Source organism: Cimex lectularius, unplaced genomic scaffold (assembly GCF_000648675.2).
Source record: "Cimex lectularius strain Harlan isolate CLEC.00 unplaced genomic scaffold, Clec_2.1 scaffold43, whole genome shotgun sequence".
NCBI lineage: Eukaryota > Metazoa > Arthropoda > Insecta > Hemiptera > Cimicidae > Cimex > Cimex lectularius.
Window position 1 is genome coordinate 1,540,158 of NW_019392661.1, and position 25,089 is coordinate 1,565,246.

Sequence of the window (25,089 nt, forward strand, 5' to 3'; positions counted from 1 at the left end):
CCTTGTTCTGATTTTTAAGGAAAACAGGGTTATTTCCCCACATTTAATATGTAAATATTGTATGTATTAATTATTTATTTTTGTTATGTGACTATAGTTTGTATGAATGTGGTTGTGCGTTTGTGCTCAAACGATTCCATTGTTGGTAGCCTCCATTAATAAAAATTAAAAACATAAATAAGTAAATAAAAGTAAATTAAACCAATGGGCATTGGTGGCCACAATGTTTAGGCGTTGACATAGCATTCATCACTGTAAGGTAAAGGTCCTGGGGTCGAATCCAGCGGCTCTGCATTCGAACCCAACATACTTACACATGGGCTTTTTCTTTCAAAACTATCGGGGTGCCAAGAGTACAAATAACCTTGTAGTTGAAATAATAATTGGAAAAAAAAAAGATGGATACAATAGAAAAATATTGTAAGTTGTCTTTTGACAGTGAAGAGGTGAAATGCTGTAAAACAGACCTTATTAGTACAGATAGGCAGGCCAGGATGACTAAACACAAGAAATATTGTTTATAACCACATTAAATAAATGTTCAAAATGTTTATTTACAAAAACAAATAAGAACAGCTATGTTACAAAATGTAAGGTTCTATGTATCAGGAGGGAGAGGCGATTTTCTTGTCAAAGGGAACTCCTCCCTCTTGTGGTAGGGATTGTACGGGTCTTCTGGATAGAACCTTGGTTTTCGCCAATACCGAGTCACCATTTTGTCCAACAAATAACTTTGTGTTGCATTTGTAAAAACATGTTGTCTCAGTCTTCTTATCCTGTTTCCCGATTTCTTATACAGCTTTTTTGCACGGCCACATCTAGTTCTTATCCAAATGCCCCTAGTAGTATAATTCCTGTTATTAATTGTCCTAAATATATAAAGTCATTTATTTGCAGATGTTTTTACCAATCTAGCCTGTAGAATCTTTTTAGTACGGCTTTTACAGATTTCCGTTTACCAGTCTTCAAAGAGTATTTTATCACGTTTCTTCTACCGACTTGTACATCTAATGGCTGCTTAGGAAGTAAAAACCTAAAATGGAAATTATTTAACATGCCAAAAACTAATCGCAAGATAGATTTACTTTCAATTTAATTTATATTTATATATAAATAAATTATATTTATCTTTTTATTTTTTATTCATACCCATGTTTCATCGTCTGTTGCACAAGGCTGCTTATAGCAAAAGTCCCATGAAAATTCCTACAAACGGCCATAGTCGGATTGTTGTGCCAAAATGCCGAAGAAATTACAGGTGAAAGTTTCGTTGAAGTGACCAGGGCAGCGCAAGCCGACTGAGAATTCCTTACAAGACAGCATATTTCTGAAAAATAAATATATTCCAATTTAAGGTCATGTACTTCATTATTTTGATGTGAAGACTTGTTTTTAAATTGGTTTGAAAAAAATACTCTTCAATTTTGGAGTACTGTAATTTGGTTTGAAAAAAAATTCAATTCAATCTGGATAAGGTTGATTTTAGTTTAGAAATTAGACTTAGAATATAAACTTGAAAATAACGTATATTTGCAATTTTAAAACAGTTCACTTTGTTGATAAAAATAAAATAATAATGTATAAAAATAATAAGATTATAGTGTAACAGTACAGTATAACATTGTAATTTGGTTGTAACTGATCATTTTGATCTACCTATCTGTGATTTGACAGATGTGTTCTGACATTTTGCCATCTGTGACACAGACATCCCCAAAGATAACGAAATTCCGAATCATGTCTGACAGGCCCAACTCAGTATAAAGTATACTTATGACATATATGAGAATATGTGATATGAAGTCAGAGTATATGAAATAAGTGAAAACAAAACAAGCAATGAATAGAAAGAAGATTAATTTCATAATGAAAATTCAGTACAACCTGCTGTAATTAATTCAAGCAGAGTTGCATGAAGCTAAAACCATCCAAAGAAAGAAGCATAATTTGGTTTGGAAATTCTTTTGTTCCAGAAAAGGTTGACTTATGTTTGGAAAAGAACAATAACTTTTTAAAATTTCATTATATTGGACAATGTTAATGTATCCTTTCTGTGGTCATTTGTGAAGTGTTTTATTTGTGGGCATTTACATTCTGTCTAATTATTTTAGTACTTGGGAAAGGTAGATTTTTTTTTTTTTTTTTTTTGAGAAAATGCAACTTATTTTGAAAGAGATTGATTTTGGTTTGGAAATATTACAGTTTTGTTCAGAAAAAATTTAATTTGATCTAGAAATGGTCAAATTACATTTGAAAAAGGGGATACGTTTTAAAAATAGTTCATTCTGAAGATCGTGAACATCAGAAGAAAATAACATCCGATGATGTTAGCATATCCTACTTGTAGTAATTTGGGGAAACTTTTTATTTGCACGTGGTTGAAATAAAAACCTACATGGCAGAAAAACTTCTTTATATTTGAATTCTGCTTTAAAATTTTTGGATGGTTAATGTTTTGACTAATGTCTTCAATGGTAAAGAAAAGACATACTGTTCTGAAGATTGCCAGCGATGGATGGTCGAAAACTGTGATTTGCAATTTCTTTCTTATTCAGATATGAGGACGCAGAAGAACGATATGAAAACCTATACTTTGGACTTTATATTTTGAGAATGCAATTTATTTTGAAAGATTAATTTAGGTTTGGAAATATTACAATTTGGATTGGAAAAAAATTCAATTTGATTTAGAAATAATCGAATTATTGTTGAAAAGTAGTTCGTTCTGAATCAAAAGAATATAACATATATTTTTTTCATTTATTTAATTTTATTAATGGCCTTAAACATTTTTGCAGACAATAAACATAATTATTTTAGTGCATAATACATACATAATTTCATTAAAATTATTTTATCACATAATTTATTTTAATGCATAGTAAATTAATAGTTGAGCACAGAATATTTTTTATTGTTTTTATTGAACATAAATCGGGTATTACCATATCTATCTATAATTTATTTATTTTCTATATGCTCTATTTATTGGTGCAAAGAAGGTGCCGGTATCTCAACACCACAGATAAGAATGACATCTACACGGAAAACAAACATTTTGAGCCCTATAGATGATATTATCGAATCTATTATAAAGATCGAAATGTTGGCAGAAAATGTTTTTCTTAAACCTACATCACACCAGACTGCATCTCACGATCTTCGAATAATCATTGACTAACGGTCGCTAAACACCACACATATATACTGTATATTAGTTCAGTACTTGAGAAATGCTAGAATTTAGTTTTGAGAAATGCAAATTATTTGAAAGTTTGATTTTGGTTTGGAAATATTACAATTTGGCTTGGGGAAAAAAATTCAATTTAACCTAGAAATGGTCAAATTATACTTTAAAAATTAGTTCATTCTGTAGATTCCGAACATCAAAAGAATATAACATATACTTTTTTTTAAATTTATTTATTTAACTTTATCAATGGCCTTAAACATTTTCACAGACAATATACATAATTATTTTAATGCATAATATACTATTACATTACAATTATTTTATTACATTATTTATTTTAATGCATAGTAAATTAATAGTTGAGCGTAGTTTTTATTTTTATTATTTATTCTTTATTATTTTTTTCATTGAACATAAATCAGCTATTACTAAACATACCTAATTTGTTAAGTCTTCTACATGCTCTACTTGTTGGTGCAAAGAAGGTGTAGTTATTTTTGCAGGTAGGAATAGAGAAGGAATTAACATACCTAGTTTTTTACTTGGGACATTAATTTTATCTCTTCCAATAATTTAGGGCACTTTACACAGTTATGTAATAGATTAAATATAAAATTTACATCACAGATAGTTCTTCTATTTTCAAATGTTTCTAAACTTAATTCAAAGTATGATTGGTTTTCTAAAGGAATACTGGATTTAATGCAAGATATTTAAGAAACTTATTTTGAACTGTTTCATTTCTTTGGATGGAACCTAGGTAGTGAATAATGTTAACAATAATTTTAATTAATTAAGGTTTTGATTGAGATAAAAAAGTCAGTGTCACAAGCGGGATTTGAACCCACGACCTTCGGCTAAATACACTGCTGCTCTACCATTTGAGCTATGTAAGTAGAGCAGCAGCGTATTTAGCCGGATTGGAATCCTGCTCGTGACACTGACTTTTTATCTCAACCAAGACCTTACATAAAAAGAATAATTAATTGAAAGAAGCAACTTGGTCAATTGACCACTAAAATGTAAAATGGGTTAATAATAATGTTGACATATCCTGCTTGTAGTCATTTGGTAAAGATAAAAAACCTTTGTGGCAGAATAACTTCTTTGCGTTTGAATTGTGTTTTAAAACTACACTTTTTTCAAACCAAATTATACTTTTTCGGTTGATCCACGAGAATCTTTACAACAACCTCAATGAATACACATGTGCGTGTGATGGTGACACATCTCCCTCATCCAGCATACTCATTGACAGACCCAGAACCTGTACATATGTTGCAAATCTTTATTACTGCATGATGCAATGTAATGATGGGGGATAATCCCAAGCAATATGTACTCTCGCACGAAATCATGATACTCTTGCTTAAGAATGGGCTTCTTGGATAGTTTCGAGTCAAGATTGAGAAAACGATACAAGGCCTGTGGCATTGGTCAAGACGCTAGACTAATGTCTTCAAGGGTAAAGAAACGACTGTCCTGAAGATTGCCTTTGATGGGTGGCCAAAAACCGAGATTTGCAATACCTTTTTTATTCAGGTATGAGGAAATGTAGAAGAATGATATGAAAACATATACTTTGGACAATTGTTTCAGTTCTTGGGAAATGCTAGAATTTTGTTTGGGAAAAATACAATTGTTCTAGAAAAGGTCGAATTATACTTGAAAAATGTGCAACACTTTAAATATAATTCTTTTTATGTAAGGTCTTGGTAGCGATGAAAAAGTTAGTCACGAGAGGGATTCGAACCCAGGACTTTCAGCTCAATACACCGCAACTCTAACCACTTGAGCTATCATGACTTCAAACAATCTGACACCAACTCCCCATCTCATCCTACAACCTTTAAAAGTTTTCACCCAAGATCTTACATAAAAAAGAATAATTAATTGAAATAATTAATATGGTTAATTAGATCACTGAACATAAATACTTTAAAAATAGTTCATTCTGTCGATTCTGAACATCAAAAGAAAATAATCTTGTGTAATGTTGACGTAACCATTCTGTAGTCATTTTTAGAAGCTTTTTATTTGCAGTTAAATAAAAACCTACGTGGCAGAATAAACGTCTTGTCGTTTGGAAACGTGTGGGAAATTTTAAATTTTTCGAAACATTTGAAGATAGTCTGCTGCGTTATGAAAAAACCATGTTATATCATAAAATATGAATAAATTAAATTAAAACTCACTCGTTAAACCGGATCTGAACATTTTTATTATTTATTGCAGCCAGTGAAAATAGATAATTATTTTCCAGTCTTGGGTTGAAAAAGTACGAACATAACCTGACAACTGTTATAAAACGTAGCATTCCGCCAGTGGCTTGTTAAGTTAAGCAAAAGTTGGTTACTTGGTTGACAGCGACCGTTTGTAAAATTGCCATTCAGTTAGTTTATTTATTTTTATTTTAATAGTTTCACGGTCGTCAAAAGTCACGATTTCATACAAGAAACTTTTCCCCCGTAAATTGTAAAGAATACCAAGAGTGAGTGTCTGTCGAGTTTGGGTCCGTCGCGGTTAGACCTATTTTATGCACAAGGAAAAGGTAAATTTGAAACGATTTGCATGGATCTGGACATTCAGTTGAGTTAAATTTGTTAGAAAAAGGCGTTACTCTTTTTGAAGAGTTGTCATTTTTGAGTCGCGTTTTGTGCCGTTCGCGTTTTCCGTTCGCTATATGGATCAGCAAAAGACGAAGTTTTACTTTCGACTTGCATCGCTCATTTGTCGGTGAAAGGTAATAGCTTAAGCGTTACTGATTGTGTTTTTGATGCTTATACATCAGAAGGACGAAAACTTTCAAAGGAGATGCTAATCAGAGTTTTTTTTGGGTGTTGCTCACTCAGCATTTACTCAGTCAATGGATCCTCAGAAGTCTAATGCGGAGTCCCTTCCCGGATCCGATGATGACTCGGATAGTGTGGAAAGTTATAATGCAGCGAACAGCGCCATCGCTTCAGGGATCGGAACCGAACAGGGCTACGATGCCCTTGTCGGTTCAACTCTTGACTCGATCCTCGAGCATTCGGTGTACAGTAAGATCCCGCAGTTCTTAAACGGCAGGTCCAACTTTTCCTTCGATGAGAAGGACAAAACAGACGCAAGAGATGCTACGCAAAAGCGATCGGAACGATCAGCTTGCAGTAGCCCGAAGAAGGAAGTCATAGATTCCGACTCGTTACCTTGGATCTTTGTCGAGCCTCAGGAGACAGTGCTCAACACTAGTGATATCGTGCAGGATGACATTTCCAAGAGCGATGCCCTGGAAAACGAACCCGAGGAAGCGTCACAAGAAAAGGCTTCGAGCCAAAAAGATATCACTATGAAAGATTTCTATGAACTGCAGGGGAAGAAACTGGCCGACGAATTGATTGAAGAAGAAATAGAGGTCAGCATCATTCCACAAAAAGAAAACATCATTGAAAATTCTTCTATTAATGACAAAATGTACAATGAATTGTTTGTTGAAAAACCAACGCTAACAAAAATACAAGATGAAAAACAACCCGGATTGAGTATGCCTAGCCTTACCGACTCTGATGATGAAATTCCTGTTCTATCTCCGCAGAATATTGAAGTTATTTCTAACAAAGAGTCCATGCCTATTTTAACGAGGAACGAAGATGATATTCCACGTAGAAAGGAAAGTAAAAAATCGAGAAATGCGCCGAGTGAATACAAAATGAAAATTGATGACATTGTATATGTTCCCACTAAGGCGCAATTAAAGCATTATGACTGCAAGAAAATTTTGCAAGACCATAGTATAGAGTCAAAGAATTCATTCATTAACAAAAAAGAGAGGGTTAAAGAAATACAGAGCCAAAAAGAAATTACTGCCCAAAATCAGAACGAATTATTTAACCAGCCTACACCCGGTGACAACAAGGTAGTAAATATTGACGAATTGGCTAAAGTAGTTGATGAAATTTTAATAAAACAGCCTCAAATTTCATACATGTTGGATGAAAATGTCAGAAGTGAAATCAACGATTTTACACAAGAATTTGTACTACCATCATCCAAATCTTCAAATTTGAATGAAGAAAAGAACAGTGAAATGGAGACAGTGCATTCCAAAGCTGACGTCAAAGAAATTTTAATTGAAGAAATGTACGAAGTAGAACAAGATATAAGCATTGAAGAACTTCCTTATCATTACAACATTGACAAAATGCAATCTGATTCTACCGGTGAGGAAAGAGATTCAACAGAAAACCCTGTTATTAATGATATTGAAGTCCCATCAGTTGATTTATGCAACACGAATACAGAATATGAAAATGGTGATCTGGTTATTGAACCTTCTTTAAATAACGAAATTGCAATACAAGCTGAATTTTGTAAACAGAAAATACAAGAAGTATTATTTAATCAAGAAGATACTTTTACTAAATCCTCAGCTGTCAAAGAGGTTGAAATTCAAGAAAGCAAAGAATGTAAAGGAAGTTCTATGCAAGACAATCTTAACAAAGCTGCAATTCAAGAAGAAAATTTAAGTATGAAGAAACTTGTATATAATTTGTGTGAAAATGAACATTCAGTAAGTTCAAGCTATGAAAATACTGAAAATGAAGTGAAACAATTGAATCAACGCCAAACAGAAATTTCCAGTGCAGAAGAATCTCTTATGAAAGAAAATATAATAAAAGATTCAGGCATTATTGAGATAGAAGTTGAAGCAGAAGAACACAAAGATAATTCAGCAGAAGAGATTTTATGCAAAAGTTTCACAGAAACTTCAATCGTCGATCGATTTCATCCAGAAATAGACACAACAGAAGTGGATAAGGTAAAAGATGTATTTTTTGAGAAAGTGAATTTAACAGAAGCCTTTTACGTCAATGAAATTGAAATTGAAGGAGAAAATGTATGCAAAAGTAAAGAGGAAGCTTTAATAACTGAAAAGGAAAATTCAACAGAAACTGCTTTTGATGAAGTTGAAGGTGAAGAATTGCATGGCAATAAAATGGATGTTGAAGTTTCTGAAAAAGATAATTCAGCAAAAGTTGAAGCGGAAGAATTATGTAAAAGTAAAATGGATATCGATAGCACGGAAGTTGATGCTTCTGAGAAGGAATCTCCAACAGAAATTGTAGTTGAAGCAGAAAAATTATATAAAAATAAAATAGAACTCAATAGCATAGAAGATGAAGTGTCTAAAAAAGAAAATTCAACAAAAACTTCTTTTGATGACGTTGAAGGTGAACAATTGAATGAAAATAAAATGGAAGTTGAAGATTCTGAAAAAGAGAATTCGGCAAAAGTTGAAACAGAAGAATTATGTAAAAATAAAATGGATATCATTAGCAGGGAAGTTGTTGTTTCTGAGAAGGAAACTTCAACAGAATCTGCAGTTAAAGCCGAAGAATTATATAAAAATAAAATAGAACTCAATAGCATAGATGTTGAAGTATCTAAAGAGGAAAATACTACAGAAACTTCTTTTGATGAAGTTGAAGATAAAGAATTGCATGAAAATAAAATGGAAGTTGAAGTTTCTGAGAAAGAGAATTCGGCAAAAATTGAAGCAGAAGAATTATGTAAAAATAAAACAGATATCGATAGTGCGAAAGTTAATATTTCCCAGAAGGAAACTTCAACTGAAATTGTAGTTGAAGCAGAAGAATTATATAAAAATAAAAAAGAACTCAATTACATAGAAGTTGAAGTGTCTAAAAAGGAAAATTCAACAGAAACTTCTTTTGATGATGTTGAAGGTGAAAAATTTCATGAAAATAAAAGAGAAGTTGACAAAATGGAAGTTTTTGAGAAAGAGAATTCAGCAAAAGTTGAAGCAGAAGAATTCTGTATAAATAACGCAGACATCGTTAGCATGGAAGTTGTTTCTGAGAAGGAAACATCAACAGAAATTGCAGTTGAAGCAGGAGAATTGTGTAAAAATAAAATAGAACTGGACAACAAAGAAGTTGAAGTGTCTAAAATGAAAAATTCAACAGAAGCTCCTTTTGTTAATAAAATTGAAGAACAAGGAGAAGAATTGTGTGAAAATAAAACTGAAATCAACAACATGGAAACTGCAGTTTCTGAGAAGGAAAATTCAATAAAATTTTCTTTTGATGTTGATACCGAAGTTAAGGTGCAACAATTATGTAACGATAAAATAGATATTGGTACAATAGAATTTGAAGTTTCTAAGAAGAAACATTCTACAGAAATTGAAGATGAAAAATTACATAAACATAAAATGGAAATAGATAACATGGAAGTTAAAATTTCTAAAAATGAAAATTCAACTGAAGCTCCTTTTGTGAAAGAAACTAAGCTTGAAGCAGAAGAAATAAGTAAAACCAAAACAACTGATAAAGTGCAAGATCATTTATTACATAAAGAAAATCCAACAGAAGCTCTTTTTATCAATGAAACTGAAGTTGAAACAGAAGAAATAAAGAAAAACAAAAGAAGCGATGAACAGAAAGATCTATTTCATAATAAAAATTCAATAGAATCTACTGTAATTAATAAGATAGAAGTTCAAGCAGAGTTGCCTAAAGCAGAAACAGGTTTTGATAAAGAGAAAGAAGCGTTTATTGATCATCCATTCAAAGATAATTCATTAGAAGCCATTGTCAATAAGATCAGTGCTCTGACAGTACATTTGTGTAAAAACTACGAAAAAGTCAGAAATGAATTTGCTGAAAAAGAATATTCAGTAGATGGACATGTCAACAAAACAGAAACCCAGACGGAAGAAGTGTGTGCAAACAAAATGCAAAAAGGGACTTACTCTGGAATTATTAATGAGATTGATGTGCAAGAAGAAGAAATGGTTGATGGAAAAGAAGAAAACACATTTATAGGAGGGCAGTTCAATATTGAAAATTCTACAGAAGCCACAGTTGATATTGGAGCACAAGATGAAAGAATGTACAAGACCAAAATTGAGCCTGCTAAAATAAACGATGCATTATTTAACAAAACAAATAATCTCAGGATTGATATAAAAAATTTGAGTGGATCTTCTGATGGCAAAGTAATCGTACAATCAGATCATATGTACAAAAGGAGTAGTAAAAAAGACACTTCTCTTGAAAGAAACTTAAAATTTGACAAAGAAACTATGAAAGTCTCGATAATTAAAATTGAAGAATTATCAAGAGAAATTAATAAAAACCTACACGGATTATCTAAAACCAAAGATTTAATTATTGGTAATAAACGAAATGAATCAGAAATGAGAAGTAGTGAAAGAAATAATGTAAAAGAGTCTAAGGCAATGGACCAAAATATTTTATTAGATGTTGATGCTCATTTTGGTAATTTACCATGTGCAAAAGCAGTCAAAGACTTTCAAGATGTTTGTTTGACTAAAGTTACAAACAAAAGATCAATAGATACAGCATTGCCGTTCCAGATTCAAAAGGGTTCTGACAATTCGACAAAACAGGAAGGTTTCCTTGCCTCATCTGAAGAAGAAAATTGCAATGATAAGACTAAAAACATAGATTCTCAAGATATAAAAAATAAGAGTGATTCTTTAAAGCAACGTTTTCTTGAAAATCAAAAACAACATTTTCCACTATTCACGTGCAAAGATCAACATAGTATAGTCCCTGACAATGTTTTGAAATTAAATTTTTTGAACACTAATAAAGAAAACAATTCGGTCACAGCTAAACTGGAATATATGAATAAAGCTTCTGCGTCAAGTCAAAATTTAACAGATCCAAAACAAATAATATATGGAAAAAAAGGAAGCATGACATTTGATCTTTCTCAGAGTGATGGATTTGTATTTTGTTGCTCATTGCTACAGCAGGTATGCGATTTACACAATGATGTTCTTTTCACGAATTCCTTAAATGACAATGAAGTAACCCCAATTGGTGAGAACAAATGCACCAACTTAATTAAAATGTTAAATAACATTGATCATTCAAAAAGGAATCAAAAAGCCGAAGACGATAGTTTAACCGATCTCTCGAACAACTTAGAAAGTAAACTCTCAATCCAAGATTTACTTCCCAAAGATATAGAAATAATACCGGTGAACCAGTTTAATACACAATTGCTGAATAGTACAAGCAACAGGCCATTTCAAGTTGCAAAACATAAAAAAGATTCAATCCCAGTGAAGGAAAGCCCATTGCAATCAGAAGTTGATGTTATAATGGCTTCTTTGAAGAAAAAACAGAGTTTGACCACTACCAAGTTAAAGAGTTGGGTATCGCAAAATCCCCTTACCGATGCTAAAATGCCAAATCTAAACAAAGAAGTGGGTCGAAATAAATTCGAAGAAAGAGAAGTCAGCTTGTCCAAAAGTAAGTTGAACCACAGAGAGATAATTGATACGTTTAATGAAGAAGAAATAATCCCCCTTGAAAACTGTGTCACCATTCTCAAGGAATGCAATGACAACTGTGAGAAACAATTTCCAGATGGTACTGGTAAATGTGTACCGATTGCTAAGATGCACAATGCAATCGTAGACAAGAACAACAAAATCAGAACTGTTAATAACATTTATAGCTGGAATAGAAATGTCATAAGAGACTCGAACTCTGAAATTAACTGGTGGAATAATCATGTAAAGTTGAAGTCCAATAGGAGAAAACAAATTCCAGTACAGGATGCAGTATCTGTCGAGAGTTTTAATTCTATTGTTCAAGAGCCTATTGAAATGATTCCTGTACTATACAAAAAAGTTACAACGAAGCAAAGTGCCCGAATGGACTTGTTGGCTAAAACACCTGACAAGAAAGTTGTAAAAAAATCAAGCCCTGAAAAAAGTCAAGAGGATAAAGTGAGAAACCTTGAGAAGATTGCCAAATTCATAGAAAATAGACAACAGAAGTATGACCAAAATGTCGATTACTTCAAGCCTAAGAATAACACAGGACCAAAAAATAAAGTTATGCATACAGTTGAGGAAATTCTATCACTAAGTCCCAAAGATATTAAAATAAAAAAGGAGAACCCAGAATGTGCCGACAAGAAAATTGAGCCTTTAAATAAAATTCAAAATCAAGAGAAATTCATTTCTCCCATTAAAAAAAGGTTTGATGATCTCAATGAAATGGAGTCTTCTTTCAAAATAGAGACTTATAATACACATGAAACTGAAGCTTCACAAGAATCAGATACAAAGATTATTGGAGAAGTTGTAAATGAAATAATTATCAAAGCTTCAGATATGGAGTGTAAGGAACAAAGCATTCAGATTAAAAATGTCACAGAACTTTATCAGAAGTCAAACGAATATAATAATGTCGGTGAATTTGAAACAGTTAGAATTGATGATCCCATTGAGGCAGAAGAAGTGATAGTTGTAACAGAAGAAGTTATTGTTGAAACAGAAAACAAAATTGATGAAAGCACCGAAAATGCACAAATGATGAATGAACAAATGAATTATTCCTTAAGTGAAAGTGAGGAACAAGAAAAATACGAAGTACGGTGTGATGCACCTGTGCAATCTGACGCAAATATAAATCGGTCTTTTAACATCACATCTTATGAAACGGATCTTCCAGGCAAAACAAACCAAAATTTTCCCTCACCAATCAAAACCCAAGAGATAGATCCACTAAATTGTCAAAAACTAGTGTTAGAACAACACAAAGATTATGCTTTAGAGAAGATTTCAGACGACATTGAAACAAATTATACAAAAGCGTCTCCAGGTGGTCACTATTCTACACAAAACCTGCTTAGTACTAACATCCTGCCTGAGAAATGTTTTCAGAACCTAGAACAGAATGTTATACAACCAATTGTGCTTCCCAGCAATGTTGTAGAACATGATTTCAAACATGTAAATGGTTTAATATGCCCAGAAGACAATACTCAATTGTCGTATGTACTGCATAAAAAGACAAAGAAGTTTTTACCGTACCCAACGAACCCACAGCAAACTCAGGACATAAATATACCTACCATTTTTACTTCTAGCGTCACTATTGACTCACAGTTAACAAGTTCAAAATGCAGAAGTGAATCAAACTCAAAAGGTTAGTGTCATTAATATATTTATTTTCTCTCAACTAAAATGCTTTTATTTTTAAAAACACTTTTTCTTTAAGTAGTTTAATTTATTATTATTTTAAAATAATCAAGTACCATTATAAATATTTTATAAATTAGATTTTTTTAAAATTAATTACTGTCTAACAATTTTGGAAATTATTAACATTTTCTTTGATTCTTAATTAAAATGGTTACTCTTATAAATAATAGCATATTGTACTGTTTCATTTTTATTTGTCATTTTTTAATTTGCTATTGAATTTATGGCTTGAAAAACTTTATACTTCTGATTTATTATTTATTGTAATAATACATTTTGTATTACAAATTTTTAGGTAAAAAATCCAGAATAATGAAGAAAAAGGACTTTTCAAATCTACGTAAGTCACCTCGCACGGGGATACTACCTGTCTCAAAGGAGGGGAGTGTCGACACATTAAGTAAGAATATTTCATCCTCGTTAGACAATGTTGAAAGTGAAAAAACGGACGGAAAAGTAGATGATGGTAGTTCTTCAGACTATGAGAATTATCCCTTGAGCCAAAGACTCAAAGAATTCAAAGAAAATACAGAAAAGATGAAACAATTAAAAGTGAATGATACAAAAATGCCGAGAAAGATTTCGCAGTCTAAAAGTCAGAAAAAACCAGTTAAAAACTGTCTGTCGAAATTGCTGAAAAATGAAAGTAAAAGAGGTAGAAAGAAATTTAGTAATGCTGTAAAAAAAAATCTTATTGAAACCAAGGACGATGTTGAACAAGTTCCAACAGAAAAGTGTTCATCACCAGTTAAAAGTGCTACAAAAGATAATTCAACCTCTCGGGAGAAAGAACTGCAAAAAGTAATTGACTCTTTAGTACAATCTGAAGCATTTTGTGAAATAAAGCACAGGCCGAGAGCAAATAAAGGATTTGGAAAAAGTGATAAAAATAAGAAATCAAATGATCCTGTCCATCTTTTAGAATCCAAGGACAATTGTAGACAAAATAGTAAACCTAGTTTTGTGAAAAAAATAGGTAATTTAATAAAGATGAAGGCAAAGTTAAAAGTAGGCCGAGCAGTTAATTCTAAAAACAATTCGTCTTTAATATTGAGTGATAATATTGTACATAATGCACTGACAAATGAAACTGTCTTTAATAAACAGGAAAAGACGAGCACTAATAAAAAGTACAATCTGAAAAAAATGTCTTCTCTTCCAGCTTCTGAAATTGCTCAGAATGCATTAGACAAGCCTATTTTTTCATCTAAGAAACAATTTGCTAGAAAAACATCTCCAAGAACTAATTCCACCAAAAAGCCACAAAACAAAATCATACCTAAAAATGAGCCGAAAAAAAGAAAAGGCTTAGGTAAATATGCTAACCCAATCATATTAAAAGACCAGGAACTATCTGATGATTCTAAATCGTCGCTTGTTGGAAGACCAGAGCAAAAACAAAATACTAGAAAAGGCAGAAGCGAAGAATCTGCTCAAGTTCTTCCACTATCACCAACAAAGAAAAAACAATATGAAAAGGCTACCCAGGAAATTACTGTTCCAATTTTACATAGCCCATCTACAAAATTAAAGAAATTAAATGAAAACAAAAACCTAATGAAAAAAGAAAAAGAAACAAGGTTTGAAGATTCATTTAAAGCTGTATCAAAAGAAATTAAGAACAATTTTTCATCAAGAAAATCAAACGCAATTGAAAATAAAAAGGTCAAAGAAGAAATTCCAACAATAGTGCTTTCTGATTCCTCAGACGAGGAAAAAAATTGTACAGCAAATGAAATTTCTGGAAATGTTTTTTCTAAAAGTCCTAATTCTGGCCGAGCCACAAGGAGTAGACATTCTGGTTCAGGTGAATCCCCAAGTGAAAAACCATCAGTGGCACCTGTTCAAATTCAACCTGCAATCGAAATAAATGAAAACTGCGTAACTTTAACACCATCGCCCATTGTTACCAAACAGGTAAATAAACCCATTGGCTCACAGAAAAGGAAATTGCTTAAGGGTAGGCGGCGTTCTGACTGTAATAAATTTGATGCTGTGCTTGATATTAATTTCCCTCCCAAAGAAATAAATACAGATAATGATCCTTACATTTTTACCGATTCAGACGACCTGCTAGTTAATGACATTTCATCATCTAAGGGTTCTTTAATGTCCATCAGACAATCAAATCAACAAACTCAAAGAAATTGTCTTAGAAATTCAAAATATACATTTGAAATAGTGAAAAGTGTGGAAAATAGGGTAGAAATTATTAACTTAACTCCATTAACATTGAATGCCTTGAAATCTCCAGAAAACAATACAAGCGATTCAAATTTTCAAACGCCTAGAAGTTCAAGAGTTTCTGAGCGAAAAGTAAATTTGCAGAAGGTGAAGCCTAATTTAATTGCCAGATTAAACATGTCAAGCATTGACTCTGATGAATGTTCAGCTCCATCAATGGAAACAAGCCTTGATTATCACCAAGACAAGTCAAAATTATTTCAACAAAAATTAGACAATTCCAATAAATCTGAAGGAAAAACTCATTTTCCAAGAAAAAACAAATTTGACGCTGCCATTATGGATTCTGACAAAAATCCCAAACCTTCTGAAACGGCAAAAGTAAAAAGCAATTATAAAAAAATCATCCATGATTCAACAGAGTTCCAAACACATAAAAATCATGATGATCACAAAACCGACATTGAGGCCATAAACAAAGATGCCAATCTTGAAATAAACAAAACTGAAAAAACTCAGTTGAGAAAAAGTAATCGTGGGGAAGCAACAATTGTTCCTAAATTTGAAATTGCAACAGATGGTACGCAAGCAAATCAACAAGGATCAACATTGGAAGGATTTTCTAAAGACTCTAACAGAAAAAATCGAAATAATCATTACCTCAGGAGTAAAACCTGTTTAAACAGTCTAGAAATGCGTAACAAACAAGTCTATGCAAAAAATAAATTAACTTCTTCCACAAATGTTGCTCATAACCAAAGGAGTGGCAAAATTAAAAAACTACCAAAGAAAGAAAACAGTTTTGATTTAAAAGAAGAAAAATTAAGAAAAGAAAAATCATTTACTACAGTCTCGAACTCAGCAACTGAAATCGTATCCCATGAAGCACAAGATTCTTCGATTTCAACGTGTCTTCAGGAAGACAATATGGAAACACAAAACCATAGAGGTGTGTACAAAAACAACACGAAGAAGTCTGTTCTTTTAAAAAAATCTAAGAACAATCAAAACAATTTATTACATGTAAAAGCCTATCACGTGGATCGTAATAATATGAATAAATTAAGAAAAAACCGTAAGCTGTTCAAATATAACCCAGACAGTGACAAGCATTCACCCCTTTATTCTAAAGTTAATACACATTCTACTAAAGAAGTTACAGTTCAGAAAACTTTACAAAACTCAGAAGAAGAAAAGTCAAACATTGAAGCTAAAATATCACCAAGCTCTGAGAATTATGCTGGACAGTCTGAAAATATAAGTGCACACTTGGAGGAAAATGTTAATTCCAACCTAACATCTAAAACAGAAGAATTTAATGTTCATGATTGTGCATTAAGTTTAGAAAACAACTGTCCAGCTCCAGACACTGACAAAACAATTTCTACATCTACAGATGCAGACGTTTGCTATGATTCATTGTTTTTAATTGCTGAAGTTTCAACCCAATTGAAAGCATGTCTTGAAATTGCCCAAAGTAACAAGTTTGATACATCAAATAGTACAATAGAAGGCTCTTCCTGCCAGAACACTTCTGAAATTGATATATTTCGAAAATATTCATTGTTAACTCCTTTTGGCAAAAAACTTATCGAAAACACTCCGATCCTCAATCCGCCAGAAATTGTTCAACCCGTTGAAAGTGTGAATTCAGATTCAAATTCAATAAATTCCGAAATAGTTCAAAATAGTACCAACTATCTGGAAATAATAGATCAAGGAAGAGATAACAAACAAGAAGAAATACAACAAATTACACAAAATATTTATTCAGAAGTGACAAACATTACCGAAGGAGTTCATTCTGGATTGGATGCAAGTAGTTCTATGCATGTCCATGAAAACATACACAACCCATTAACCGATGATACATCACAAAATATTGAAAATCAAAATACAGAAATTATGAAAATTACATCCGATGAAAAATGTGAAACCACTACATTAGAGGAAGAAAATACTCAAATTATTGAACACGTTGAAGTTATCTCATCAGAAGAGACTAAAAGTATGGAAGTACTTAAAAACATCGCTTCATTCAAAACCACAGGGCCAGAAACAGTTCAAAATTGTGAACACGCCTCTTTAAAAGACGATGAAGTGAGCGCAGTTGAAACTCTTGAAAAATCGGAATGCACTCCTCCAGAATTAACACAAAATATTCCACCATCTGTTCACATTGATTGTCCAACGGAAACTAATGACCATTTTGGCATAACTTCTTTGGACTTTGAAAAAGAAGAGGAGATCGTGGTTCTTGAGAGATCTGAAGAGCCTGATGTGAGAACTTCAGATGTAATTCAGCATGTTGACGTCCTAAAAAATACCACAGATGAAGATACACGAACTACTGAAACTAATTTAGTAGTATCACATGATGATAGTTACTGTGAAAAGATGGACTGTGTTAAAAATTCAGATGAGATGTACACAGAACCAGTTGGAATCAAACATGTTGATCACAATACTTTAGAAATTAATTCGATTGATTCGGAAACTTCTGATACTTTCAAAAACACACCTTTAGAAGTAAAAACTGACGTTCTAGATTTTAAAAATACCTATTCAGAATTGGTAAAGAAAAATGATTCAGAAACAATTGAAAATAGTGAAATAACACCAGAAGAACAGCATGGAATTGCGATCATTTCAGAAGTGGCAACAAGTACGTCTATAAAACATGAAAATATTCATTCAGAATTGATATCATTTAATCCGGAAGGAGTTCCTTCTTTGTTACCAAAAGAAACTAACACATGTGCTATTCAAGAAACTAATACATTATTTGAACAGAATAATAAACCTTTAGAAGATATTCAATTTGACAAAAGTACAGATGTACCAGATTTTGAGAAAACAAACGAATCATGTCAAACTGAAAGTGCAGCTGAATCTTATCAAAATGAAACAGAGGTTGTCGAGCATACTGAGAGCTTACCTTTGGAAATTAGTGCATATGATTCTGAAAACATTAAATCCACAAAACCGATAAGAGATCCTGAAACGATTCATGCTGAAAATAATCCTTCAGATACAAGAAATGATAAAACTTTGGAACAAGATGGAAACACCCAATTGAATCGCATGGATTCAGAAGACGTTAAACACGACAAAATTGAAGAAATGGAGACAACAGGAAAATTTGAAAATGTTCAATCTGATCTGAGGACTGTTCACCCTGTTGGAAGAACCTCTCCAGAACCGAAACCAAACAACATGGAAACTTTTGTGAAATGTGATGATAAAAGTCTCGGGCTGGAGCAAAAAGACCAAGATGTTGAAACAACCTCATCATATTTAGAAACTATTCATCACGAAGAAAACAAACCCTTGGAAGAAGATACAAATGACAAGGAAACTAAAAACAGTGAAAGCGTTTCTCAGAAAAAAAATAATCCAGAAAATATTGAAAATTTCAAAATGTGCCAATCTAAAGCGACAGATTCAGAAGAAAACCCCTTAAAACAGCTTGATGAAAATTCTGCTGTGAGACAACCATTTGACCAGCCAACAGAGATTGCAACAGACCATGAAAAAATACCGAATTCCTTAAATGTGAATAGAAATGATTTAGAAACTACCGAACAAGATAGTTGTCCAGATGTGGAAGAGGCAGTTCAGAAACCTTTCAGAGTGAAAATAAATTACTTAGAGCATATTGAATGTAATGAGATTTTTGATTCAGAATTGAAAGAAGAACTATCAGAAGGAATTCATCAGTTTGATGCCATCAACTCATCATCAAAGAAAACAAAAGTAGGTAATGTAAAGAATTTCAAACATTTTGGAATTTCAAATAATACAAAAATTGATGATCAGGTTAGAAGCTTAATAAATGAACTAGTTAATAATGTAATTATTGCAGAAAATTCTGTACAAATACAAATAGAAAACAATAAACAAAATTTTGTTCGAGACAAATGCAATATTAGTATTGATAATATAAGTCAAACTAAGGCTATTTGTGACCGAAATGCAGGGCTTTCACTAGAAACAACTCAAAATATTAAATATCAAGGTGAACAGATAGCAAAAACTATTTTGGAATCAGTATTAAATAAAGTAAATGAAATAGTTAATACTCCTAATAATAATTCAAATAAAAAGGAAAATGAAAATAATAATGAAACATATGAAAAACAAAACGAAATCATTATTAATAAAAGTGTTGCTAAAGTAAATATCTCAGAAATATTTCAAAATAAGAATGTATCAGAGTTAAAAATTGGACAGAATTCAGAAAAATTGGAAGAACCAAATGATCATCCTAAAGTATCTGAATCTAATAAAAATGAAAAGGAAATAATTTCAAATGCAGTTTCCCTTCCATTCTCTGAAAATCATCCAGCCAAAAATCCATTTGATGAAATCAGTAATGTTTTACCTAAAGAAAATAACTGTGCAGATGATCATAAAAAAAGTGAAAGTTGTAGCCATAAAAATGATAATCTTGTAAAGTCAAATCTGAGCAAAAGGCAACTAGAGTCCGGAAAAGGTTTATATACAAAACATCAAAAAGGTAAAAGAAAAACTAACTTTAAAACAGTCAAGAAGTCAGATATATTGACTAATAAACAAGACTCTGAAAATAATTCGAAAGAAACAGAATTTCCTATGCTTCAGGAGTCGGAATACAAAGTTTTTAATGTGGGAAATCTAACAACAGCTTGTCAACAGTATGTTTCTATTTTGATTCAGAATAAAAAAGAAAAGCATTTATGTGACCTGACAGAGTCCCTCAAAAAGCAACTTAATATGAAACCAGTTGTATTAATTGAAAAATTATCCAACACAAAACCAACACAGAATTACACATCTAAAACTAATATTCATAAATCAAATGCTGACATTGAAACATATGTAGATAATATTGTATCAAATCACGACAGTCCTGACAAACCTGAACCCAGTGAATCAGCAAAAATGAGCCAAAATGAAAAGTCAACTACTGAGAAGTTTAAGATCAGGCGTAGACAGCAAATGCAGCACAATATTCAAGAGTTAAAATCTGCAACTGAAGTTCGTGTTAAACGAAATGAAAGAATTATGAGACAGTGTAACAAACAAAATGATACAGCCATACCTGACAACAATCTGTGTAATCCTGAAAATACAACAAATAAATTTCATCAGCATAAAAATAAGAACAAGAACATTCCTAATGAGACAGTAACGATCAACCAAAATGTCAGTAATGTTGAAGAACTCAGCTTAAGTCCTATGCTTTCAACGAATCTTAAATATGAACTTTTCAAATACAGAAATTGTAATGTATTTAATAGACCATCCTCGCCTGTGAAACCAATTTCAATGCTTCCTGTAGATAAATATATCCAGTTATTTAATGAAGTAAATTTCAAGCCAAACCTAGAAAAAGAAGGTTTACTCAGAGAGCAGACTGTACCCCGCTCAGAAACCGTGTTCAATGTGTTTAAAAATGTCCAACAGCCGAAACTATATGAACCAAAGAAACAGGGTTACAAGGCGCATGATAGAAGTTATAAACGGAGTAGAAGTCTACCACGATACACTAGCTGTTCTTGTAATCTGAGTACAGTTTGGCCGAGAGGTAGAAGCTTCAGTACTGGTAATAGAAATCAATTTTCAGAAAAAAGTGATTTTGACGAAGAACTCTTTGAGTGTGATGATACAAGAACCCATATGTCATCACCCTACAGTACATTTAATTTTCAAGAAAACCCAAATCACAACATTCATTCGCTTACTTCATTCAATAACATTCCTAGAAAAAGAGGACGCCCAAGGAAAATGGAAAGAAAAAAAGATCAAAACTTCTACAGGTCAACTTTCACTAGGAAAAGATCCAAAAGTGCAGAACCTGCCGTGTTTATTCAAAATAGTTTCAATAAAGTCGCATCAAGCAGTAAATATAATTCACACGTTGAAGAGTTGAAATCACATCTAGTCCAAAATAATATAAGCAATATTGATGAAATTTTAAACAACCTACAATCACTGATTTCGAAGAAGAACCCAGAACCCAGTGGCAAATGGCCAGGTGGGGTTTTAAGGCGAGCCCAACTGAATAGTGACAATGACAATAATTTGAAAGATACATCTAACAAGGGTAAAAGGAAAAGGGGACGCCCAAGGAAAGCCATCAGCTTGAGTGATAGAAATAAACTGCAAGGACACAAAAATAACAATCCAGACATTGTTCTTCAAAGGCCCCGTACGAGGTCTGCCTCAAGGTCATCCTGTAGGGAATTTTATCCTCAAAACCCTACCAATTGTAGTACTTTATCACTTCCTAGTATTGATAGTTTTTCATCGTGTAGCGAATTCGATGAAAACATAGATTCTGAAAGACAAGGTGCCATTAAAAACTCTAGACCGAGAAGGTTTGTTGATTTAAATCCGATTCACATAACAGAATCTGTTCCTGCCTTCAGTAATGATGAGGGTCATTATGCATCATCTGATGATTCCAGTGATTCAGATGTTACTCTGAAAAATATGAACAAATTAAAACAAAACCTCTTTACACGAGGTCGACCTAGGGAAAAGGTTTTTATCTCTCAGCAAAGGACTTCACCTTTATCTTGTAAAAAAAAAAGAATAAAACGCAGTGTGTCACGCAGCTCGTGGCACTTCCTTTCCGATGAAAGCTTGGTTGAAAGTTCTTCAGAAAGCGATGACCAATTAATAGACAATTATAGAGAACAGGATTTATACGAATACCATACTGAATTATCTTCTGAGGACAAATTTAAAAATTACAATGCATACAATTGTAGAGAAAACCAAATAATTACTACAGATTTAAGAAAAAGAATTGATAAATCGGTTAACGATAACTCAAATTGCAAGTACATGCCAACTTCTTCAAAGTTTTTTGATAACTTATCCTATGAGGAAAACCCGGAACCTAGTGAAACCATTGTAAAGAAGAGAGGAAGACCAAGAAAACTGAAGAAAAGAGGGCGACCTAGAAAGCATAGCGAAGAAAAAACAAGTGACTTCCGGAATAACAGTGTTGTTCCACCAACCAGTCATGGTAATTTTCATTCAAATAATTTTCATTAATTTTTACATAATTTTATCTATTTTTTCAGATCAAAAGTGCCATAAGGAACTCTTTCAATCAGAAGATGTTAAAACTAATTATTCTCAGGGTCGAAGTAGCAGTCAGCAAAATAGTATAATTAGATCATCAAATCAAAGAAGTCATTCCTCAAACATTCTTATTGATTCTGATGAAAATTTCATACAGGATAGACAATATGACATACCTTTACCTCAGTACCCTGGCAGCAGTCTTTCAACTGAATTTGATGCATCTTCACTTCACGCATTGAATTGCAGTCCACTGTGTCAACAAGATTTAAACACTCAGTATCGAAGTAGAACACAATCGTCTTCTAGTTCAGAAGTGAATTTGTTCTCTTCTGAGGGGGAACGACCTTCAAAAGAGGAAATTCCCTACTCGGTTGAAGCAAATACTCCTCAAAGGAAATGCAAGAGACCTGGCAGTCGAACAGATTTGACAGATGAACAAGGACCTCCAAAAGAGGAAGCTGTACATTCTAATGTGGGTCATCAAACAGCCCCATTACTTGAAGATGCAAGAAGTGAAGACAGTCAAATTTTATACAAACTAAAACCTACATCCTCATTTCAAGAAAAGCATCACAGTAATCTATTTTGGTACCAAAAGAGCTCAGGAAGAACAGAAAAAACAAGAAAGACTGAAGATTACCAGGAAATTTCTAGAAAGGTATTGTTTATTAAATTATTTATTGAATTATTTTCCAGGAATTTTTTCAGCCGTTTGTTTGATCATCATCGTTCCAATTTACATTTGACAAAATGCGTCATTTAATCACAAACTTATTTTTTTTTCATAATTGCTAAAAGTTTTTCTTAAATTCCTCTTTAATCGTTAAAAAAAAATAGTTTTTCAATTAAAAAAGACAAACAAAATGAAGGAAGAAATTTGCATGTCAAGAAAGAAGATTGAAGAAGAAATATGAAACAACACAAAGAAAATAATGCCATTGCCTTTTTCTCCTCCCAGATAAATATTAAATAATTTAACAGAATCTAGTTTTTTTTAAATAAAGGGAGGAATTTTATAAAATTGATACAAACATACACTTTGAATTTAAAATAATATTTTGTTATAAAAAATAAATTTTCAATAAATTACACACCAACAAAAAGAAGAAGCAAGAAGAAGATTTCACCATGAAGATAAGAAGATTATTTTTGCACTTAAAGAAAATTTGTAAAAAAAAAATCATTACTCGCACAATTTGAGTAAGTGTTTGAAGAAAGACTTAAAATGAAAAATTTTATTTCGTTTTACATGTCAATTTTTCTTTTGTGATATCATTCAAATCCATTCTGAGACATGGTAGAAGTATATAATAGTAAAAAAGACAATTTAACTAAAGCAAGTTTATCAAGAATAAAATTACGATTCATAAAACTAAACCAAAGAAGAAACTTCAAGTTCAAAATCAATATTATTTATTTGGACCAGATTGAAGAAAGTAAATTTGAATTGTTAACATTTTCTCTTATTTTTTATTTTGTCTACAAAAATAAGAATAACAAATGCATGAAAAACATTTTTTCAAGAAATAAAAGAAAAAATTAAAGGTATTTTCAATGTATTAGTGACAATTTTATTTCCAAGTCGTACCTTTAATTAATATCGGAACAATTAATCTTTTTCAGGCCACAGAGTTGTGGATTTACAAAGACGATAACTATGCTGTTGCCCTCGGTCAAAGTAAGTATTTTCTTAAAAAACTACGGCATTATATAAATTACATTCTTTATATTACAAAAATTTGATTGATTTTTTTCAGCAAAGAAAAGGAAGTCTTTACACGAAGGTTTGAATCGATATTTTTATTTTATTAAAATTTTGTGATATTCAAATTTAATTTTTTTTCTATCTTTCTAGAAAATGAATCACAGAAGAAAAAAGCTAAGAGGTAAACAACATTAACACAATTACGTTTTTAAAAGATCTCCTACCATAGGTAGAAAAAATACCAATACTAGTATCTTGTAAAATTTAATTAATTATCTGTATAACTTGTTTTGTTTTAAAAAATATATATATATATTGTACATTTCTGTACACATATTTTTCTCTGATTGTAAATTATATACATATTTAAAAATGCCAAATCAGTGCATAGATTTGTCTGCATTTTAATAACTTATACATTGTAAATATATTTTTAACTTGTGTATGTAACACAAAGGATTTATCAGCCATGATGATCTTGTGTAAGCTTCTTTTGAAATTGTACAAACAAACCGTATTGTAATGAAAGGCTATGCCTTTTTTACGGAATACATATTTGTATCATATATATATTAGAAGTAGTCAAGATATTTATATATGTTGCTGATGTAATTATTATTTTAAAAAAAATGTTTAGAGCTGTGACTAAATACAAGTTAAAATTAATTTATTATTTTTATTTCATATTTTTTAATGCTAAAAACAATTCTTCCTATTTTGTGATAGAATAGAAATCCAGCAAAGGAAGTTTTGAAAGTTGAATATATTTACATTTTTTTAGTAAGTTTCGTCAGAATGAACTGTAATTTTGTGGGTGGACAAAGCCTTTTAAAGTATTGCAGTTAAAACATTGGCAAAATTCTGGTGTTATTCAAATATATTTTCCTAAACCAC

The 25,089-nt window shown here is 31.8% G+C and overlaps 2 protein-coding genes across 4 annotated transcripts; one reads left to right on the top strand and one right to left on the bottom strand.

Moving 5' to 3' along the window:
- Positions 1-534: 534 nt before the first annotated feature.
- LOC106662475 (39S ribosomal protein L35, mitochondrial) lies at positions 535-5,499 on the bottom strand. 3 transcript variants are annotated; one of them, XM_014386587.2, is made up of 4 exons: positions 5,389-5,499; positions 1,150-1,327; positions 908-1,033; positions 535-839 (listed from the first exon to the last, which is right to left on the bottom strand). In XM_014386587.2, the coding sequence occupies exons 1-4, from the start codon at positions 5,408-5,410 to the stop codon at positions 599-601; spliced, it is 567 nt and encodes a 188-aa protein (XP_014242073.1). In that variant the 5' UTR covers positions 5,411-5,499; the 3' UTR covers positions 535-598. The 3 variants fall into 3 exon arrangements, with proteins under 3 accessions (XP_014242073.1, XP_014242075.1, XP_014242074.1); XM_014386589.2 differs by lacking the exon at positions 5,389-5,499 and adding an exon at positions 5,131-5,149; XM_014386588.2 differs by lacking the exon at positions 5,389-5,499 and adding an exon at positions 3,632-3,777.
- Positions 5,500-6,059: 560 nt separating this feature from the next.
- Positions 6,060-24,832, top strand: LOC106662474. The gene is made up of 6 exons (XM_014386586.2): positions 6,060-13,170; positions 13,522-22,428; positions 22,487-23,148; positions 24,114-24,168; positions 24,248-24,274; positions 24,346-24,832. The coding sequence occupies exons 1-6, from the start codon at positions 6,060-6,062 to the stop codon at positions 24,378-24,380; spliced, it is 16,797 nt and encodes a 5,598-aa protein (XP_014242072.1). The 3' UTR covers positions 24,381-24,832.
- The last annotated feature ends 257 nt before the right edge of the window (positions 24,833-25,089 follow it).

Coding starts and splice junctions, on each gene's coding strand:
- LOC106662475 (XM_014386587.2), bottom strand. CDS start 5,410: ATGTTCAGATCCGGTTTAACGA. Junction 1,328..5,388: donor GTTCAGATCCGGTTTAACGA/GTGAGTTTTAAT, acceptor TTTATTTTTCAG/AAATATGCTGTCTTGTAAGG. Junction 1,034..1,149: donor CAACAGACGATGAAACATGG/GTATGAATAAAA, acceptor TTTCCATTTTAG/GTTTTTACTTCCTAAGCAGC.
- LOC106662474 (XM_014386586.2), top strand. CDS start 6,060: ATGGATCCTCAGAAGTCTAATGCGGAGTCCCTTCCCGGATCCGATGAT. Junction 23,149..24,113: donor ACCAGGAAATTTCTAGAAAG/GTATTGTTTATT, acceptor AATCTTTTTCAG/GCCACAGAGTTGTGGATTTA. Junction 24,275..24,345: donor AAGGAAGTCTTTACACGAAG/GTTTGAATCGAT, acceptor CTATCTTTCTAG/AAAATGAATCACAGAAGAAA.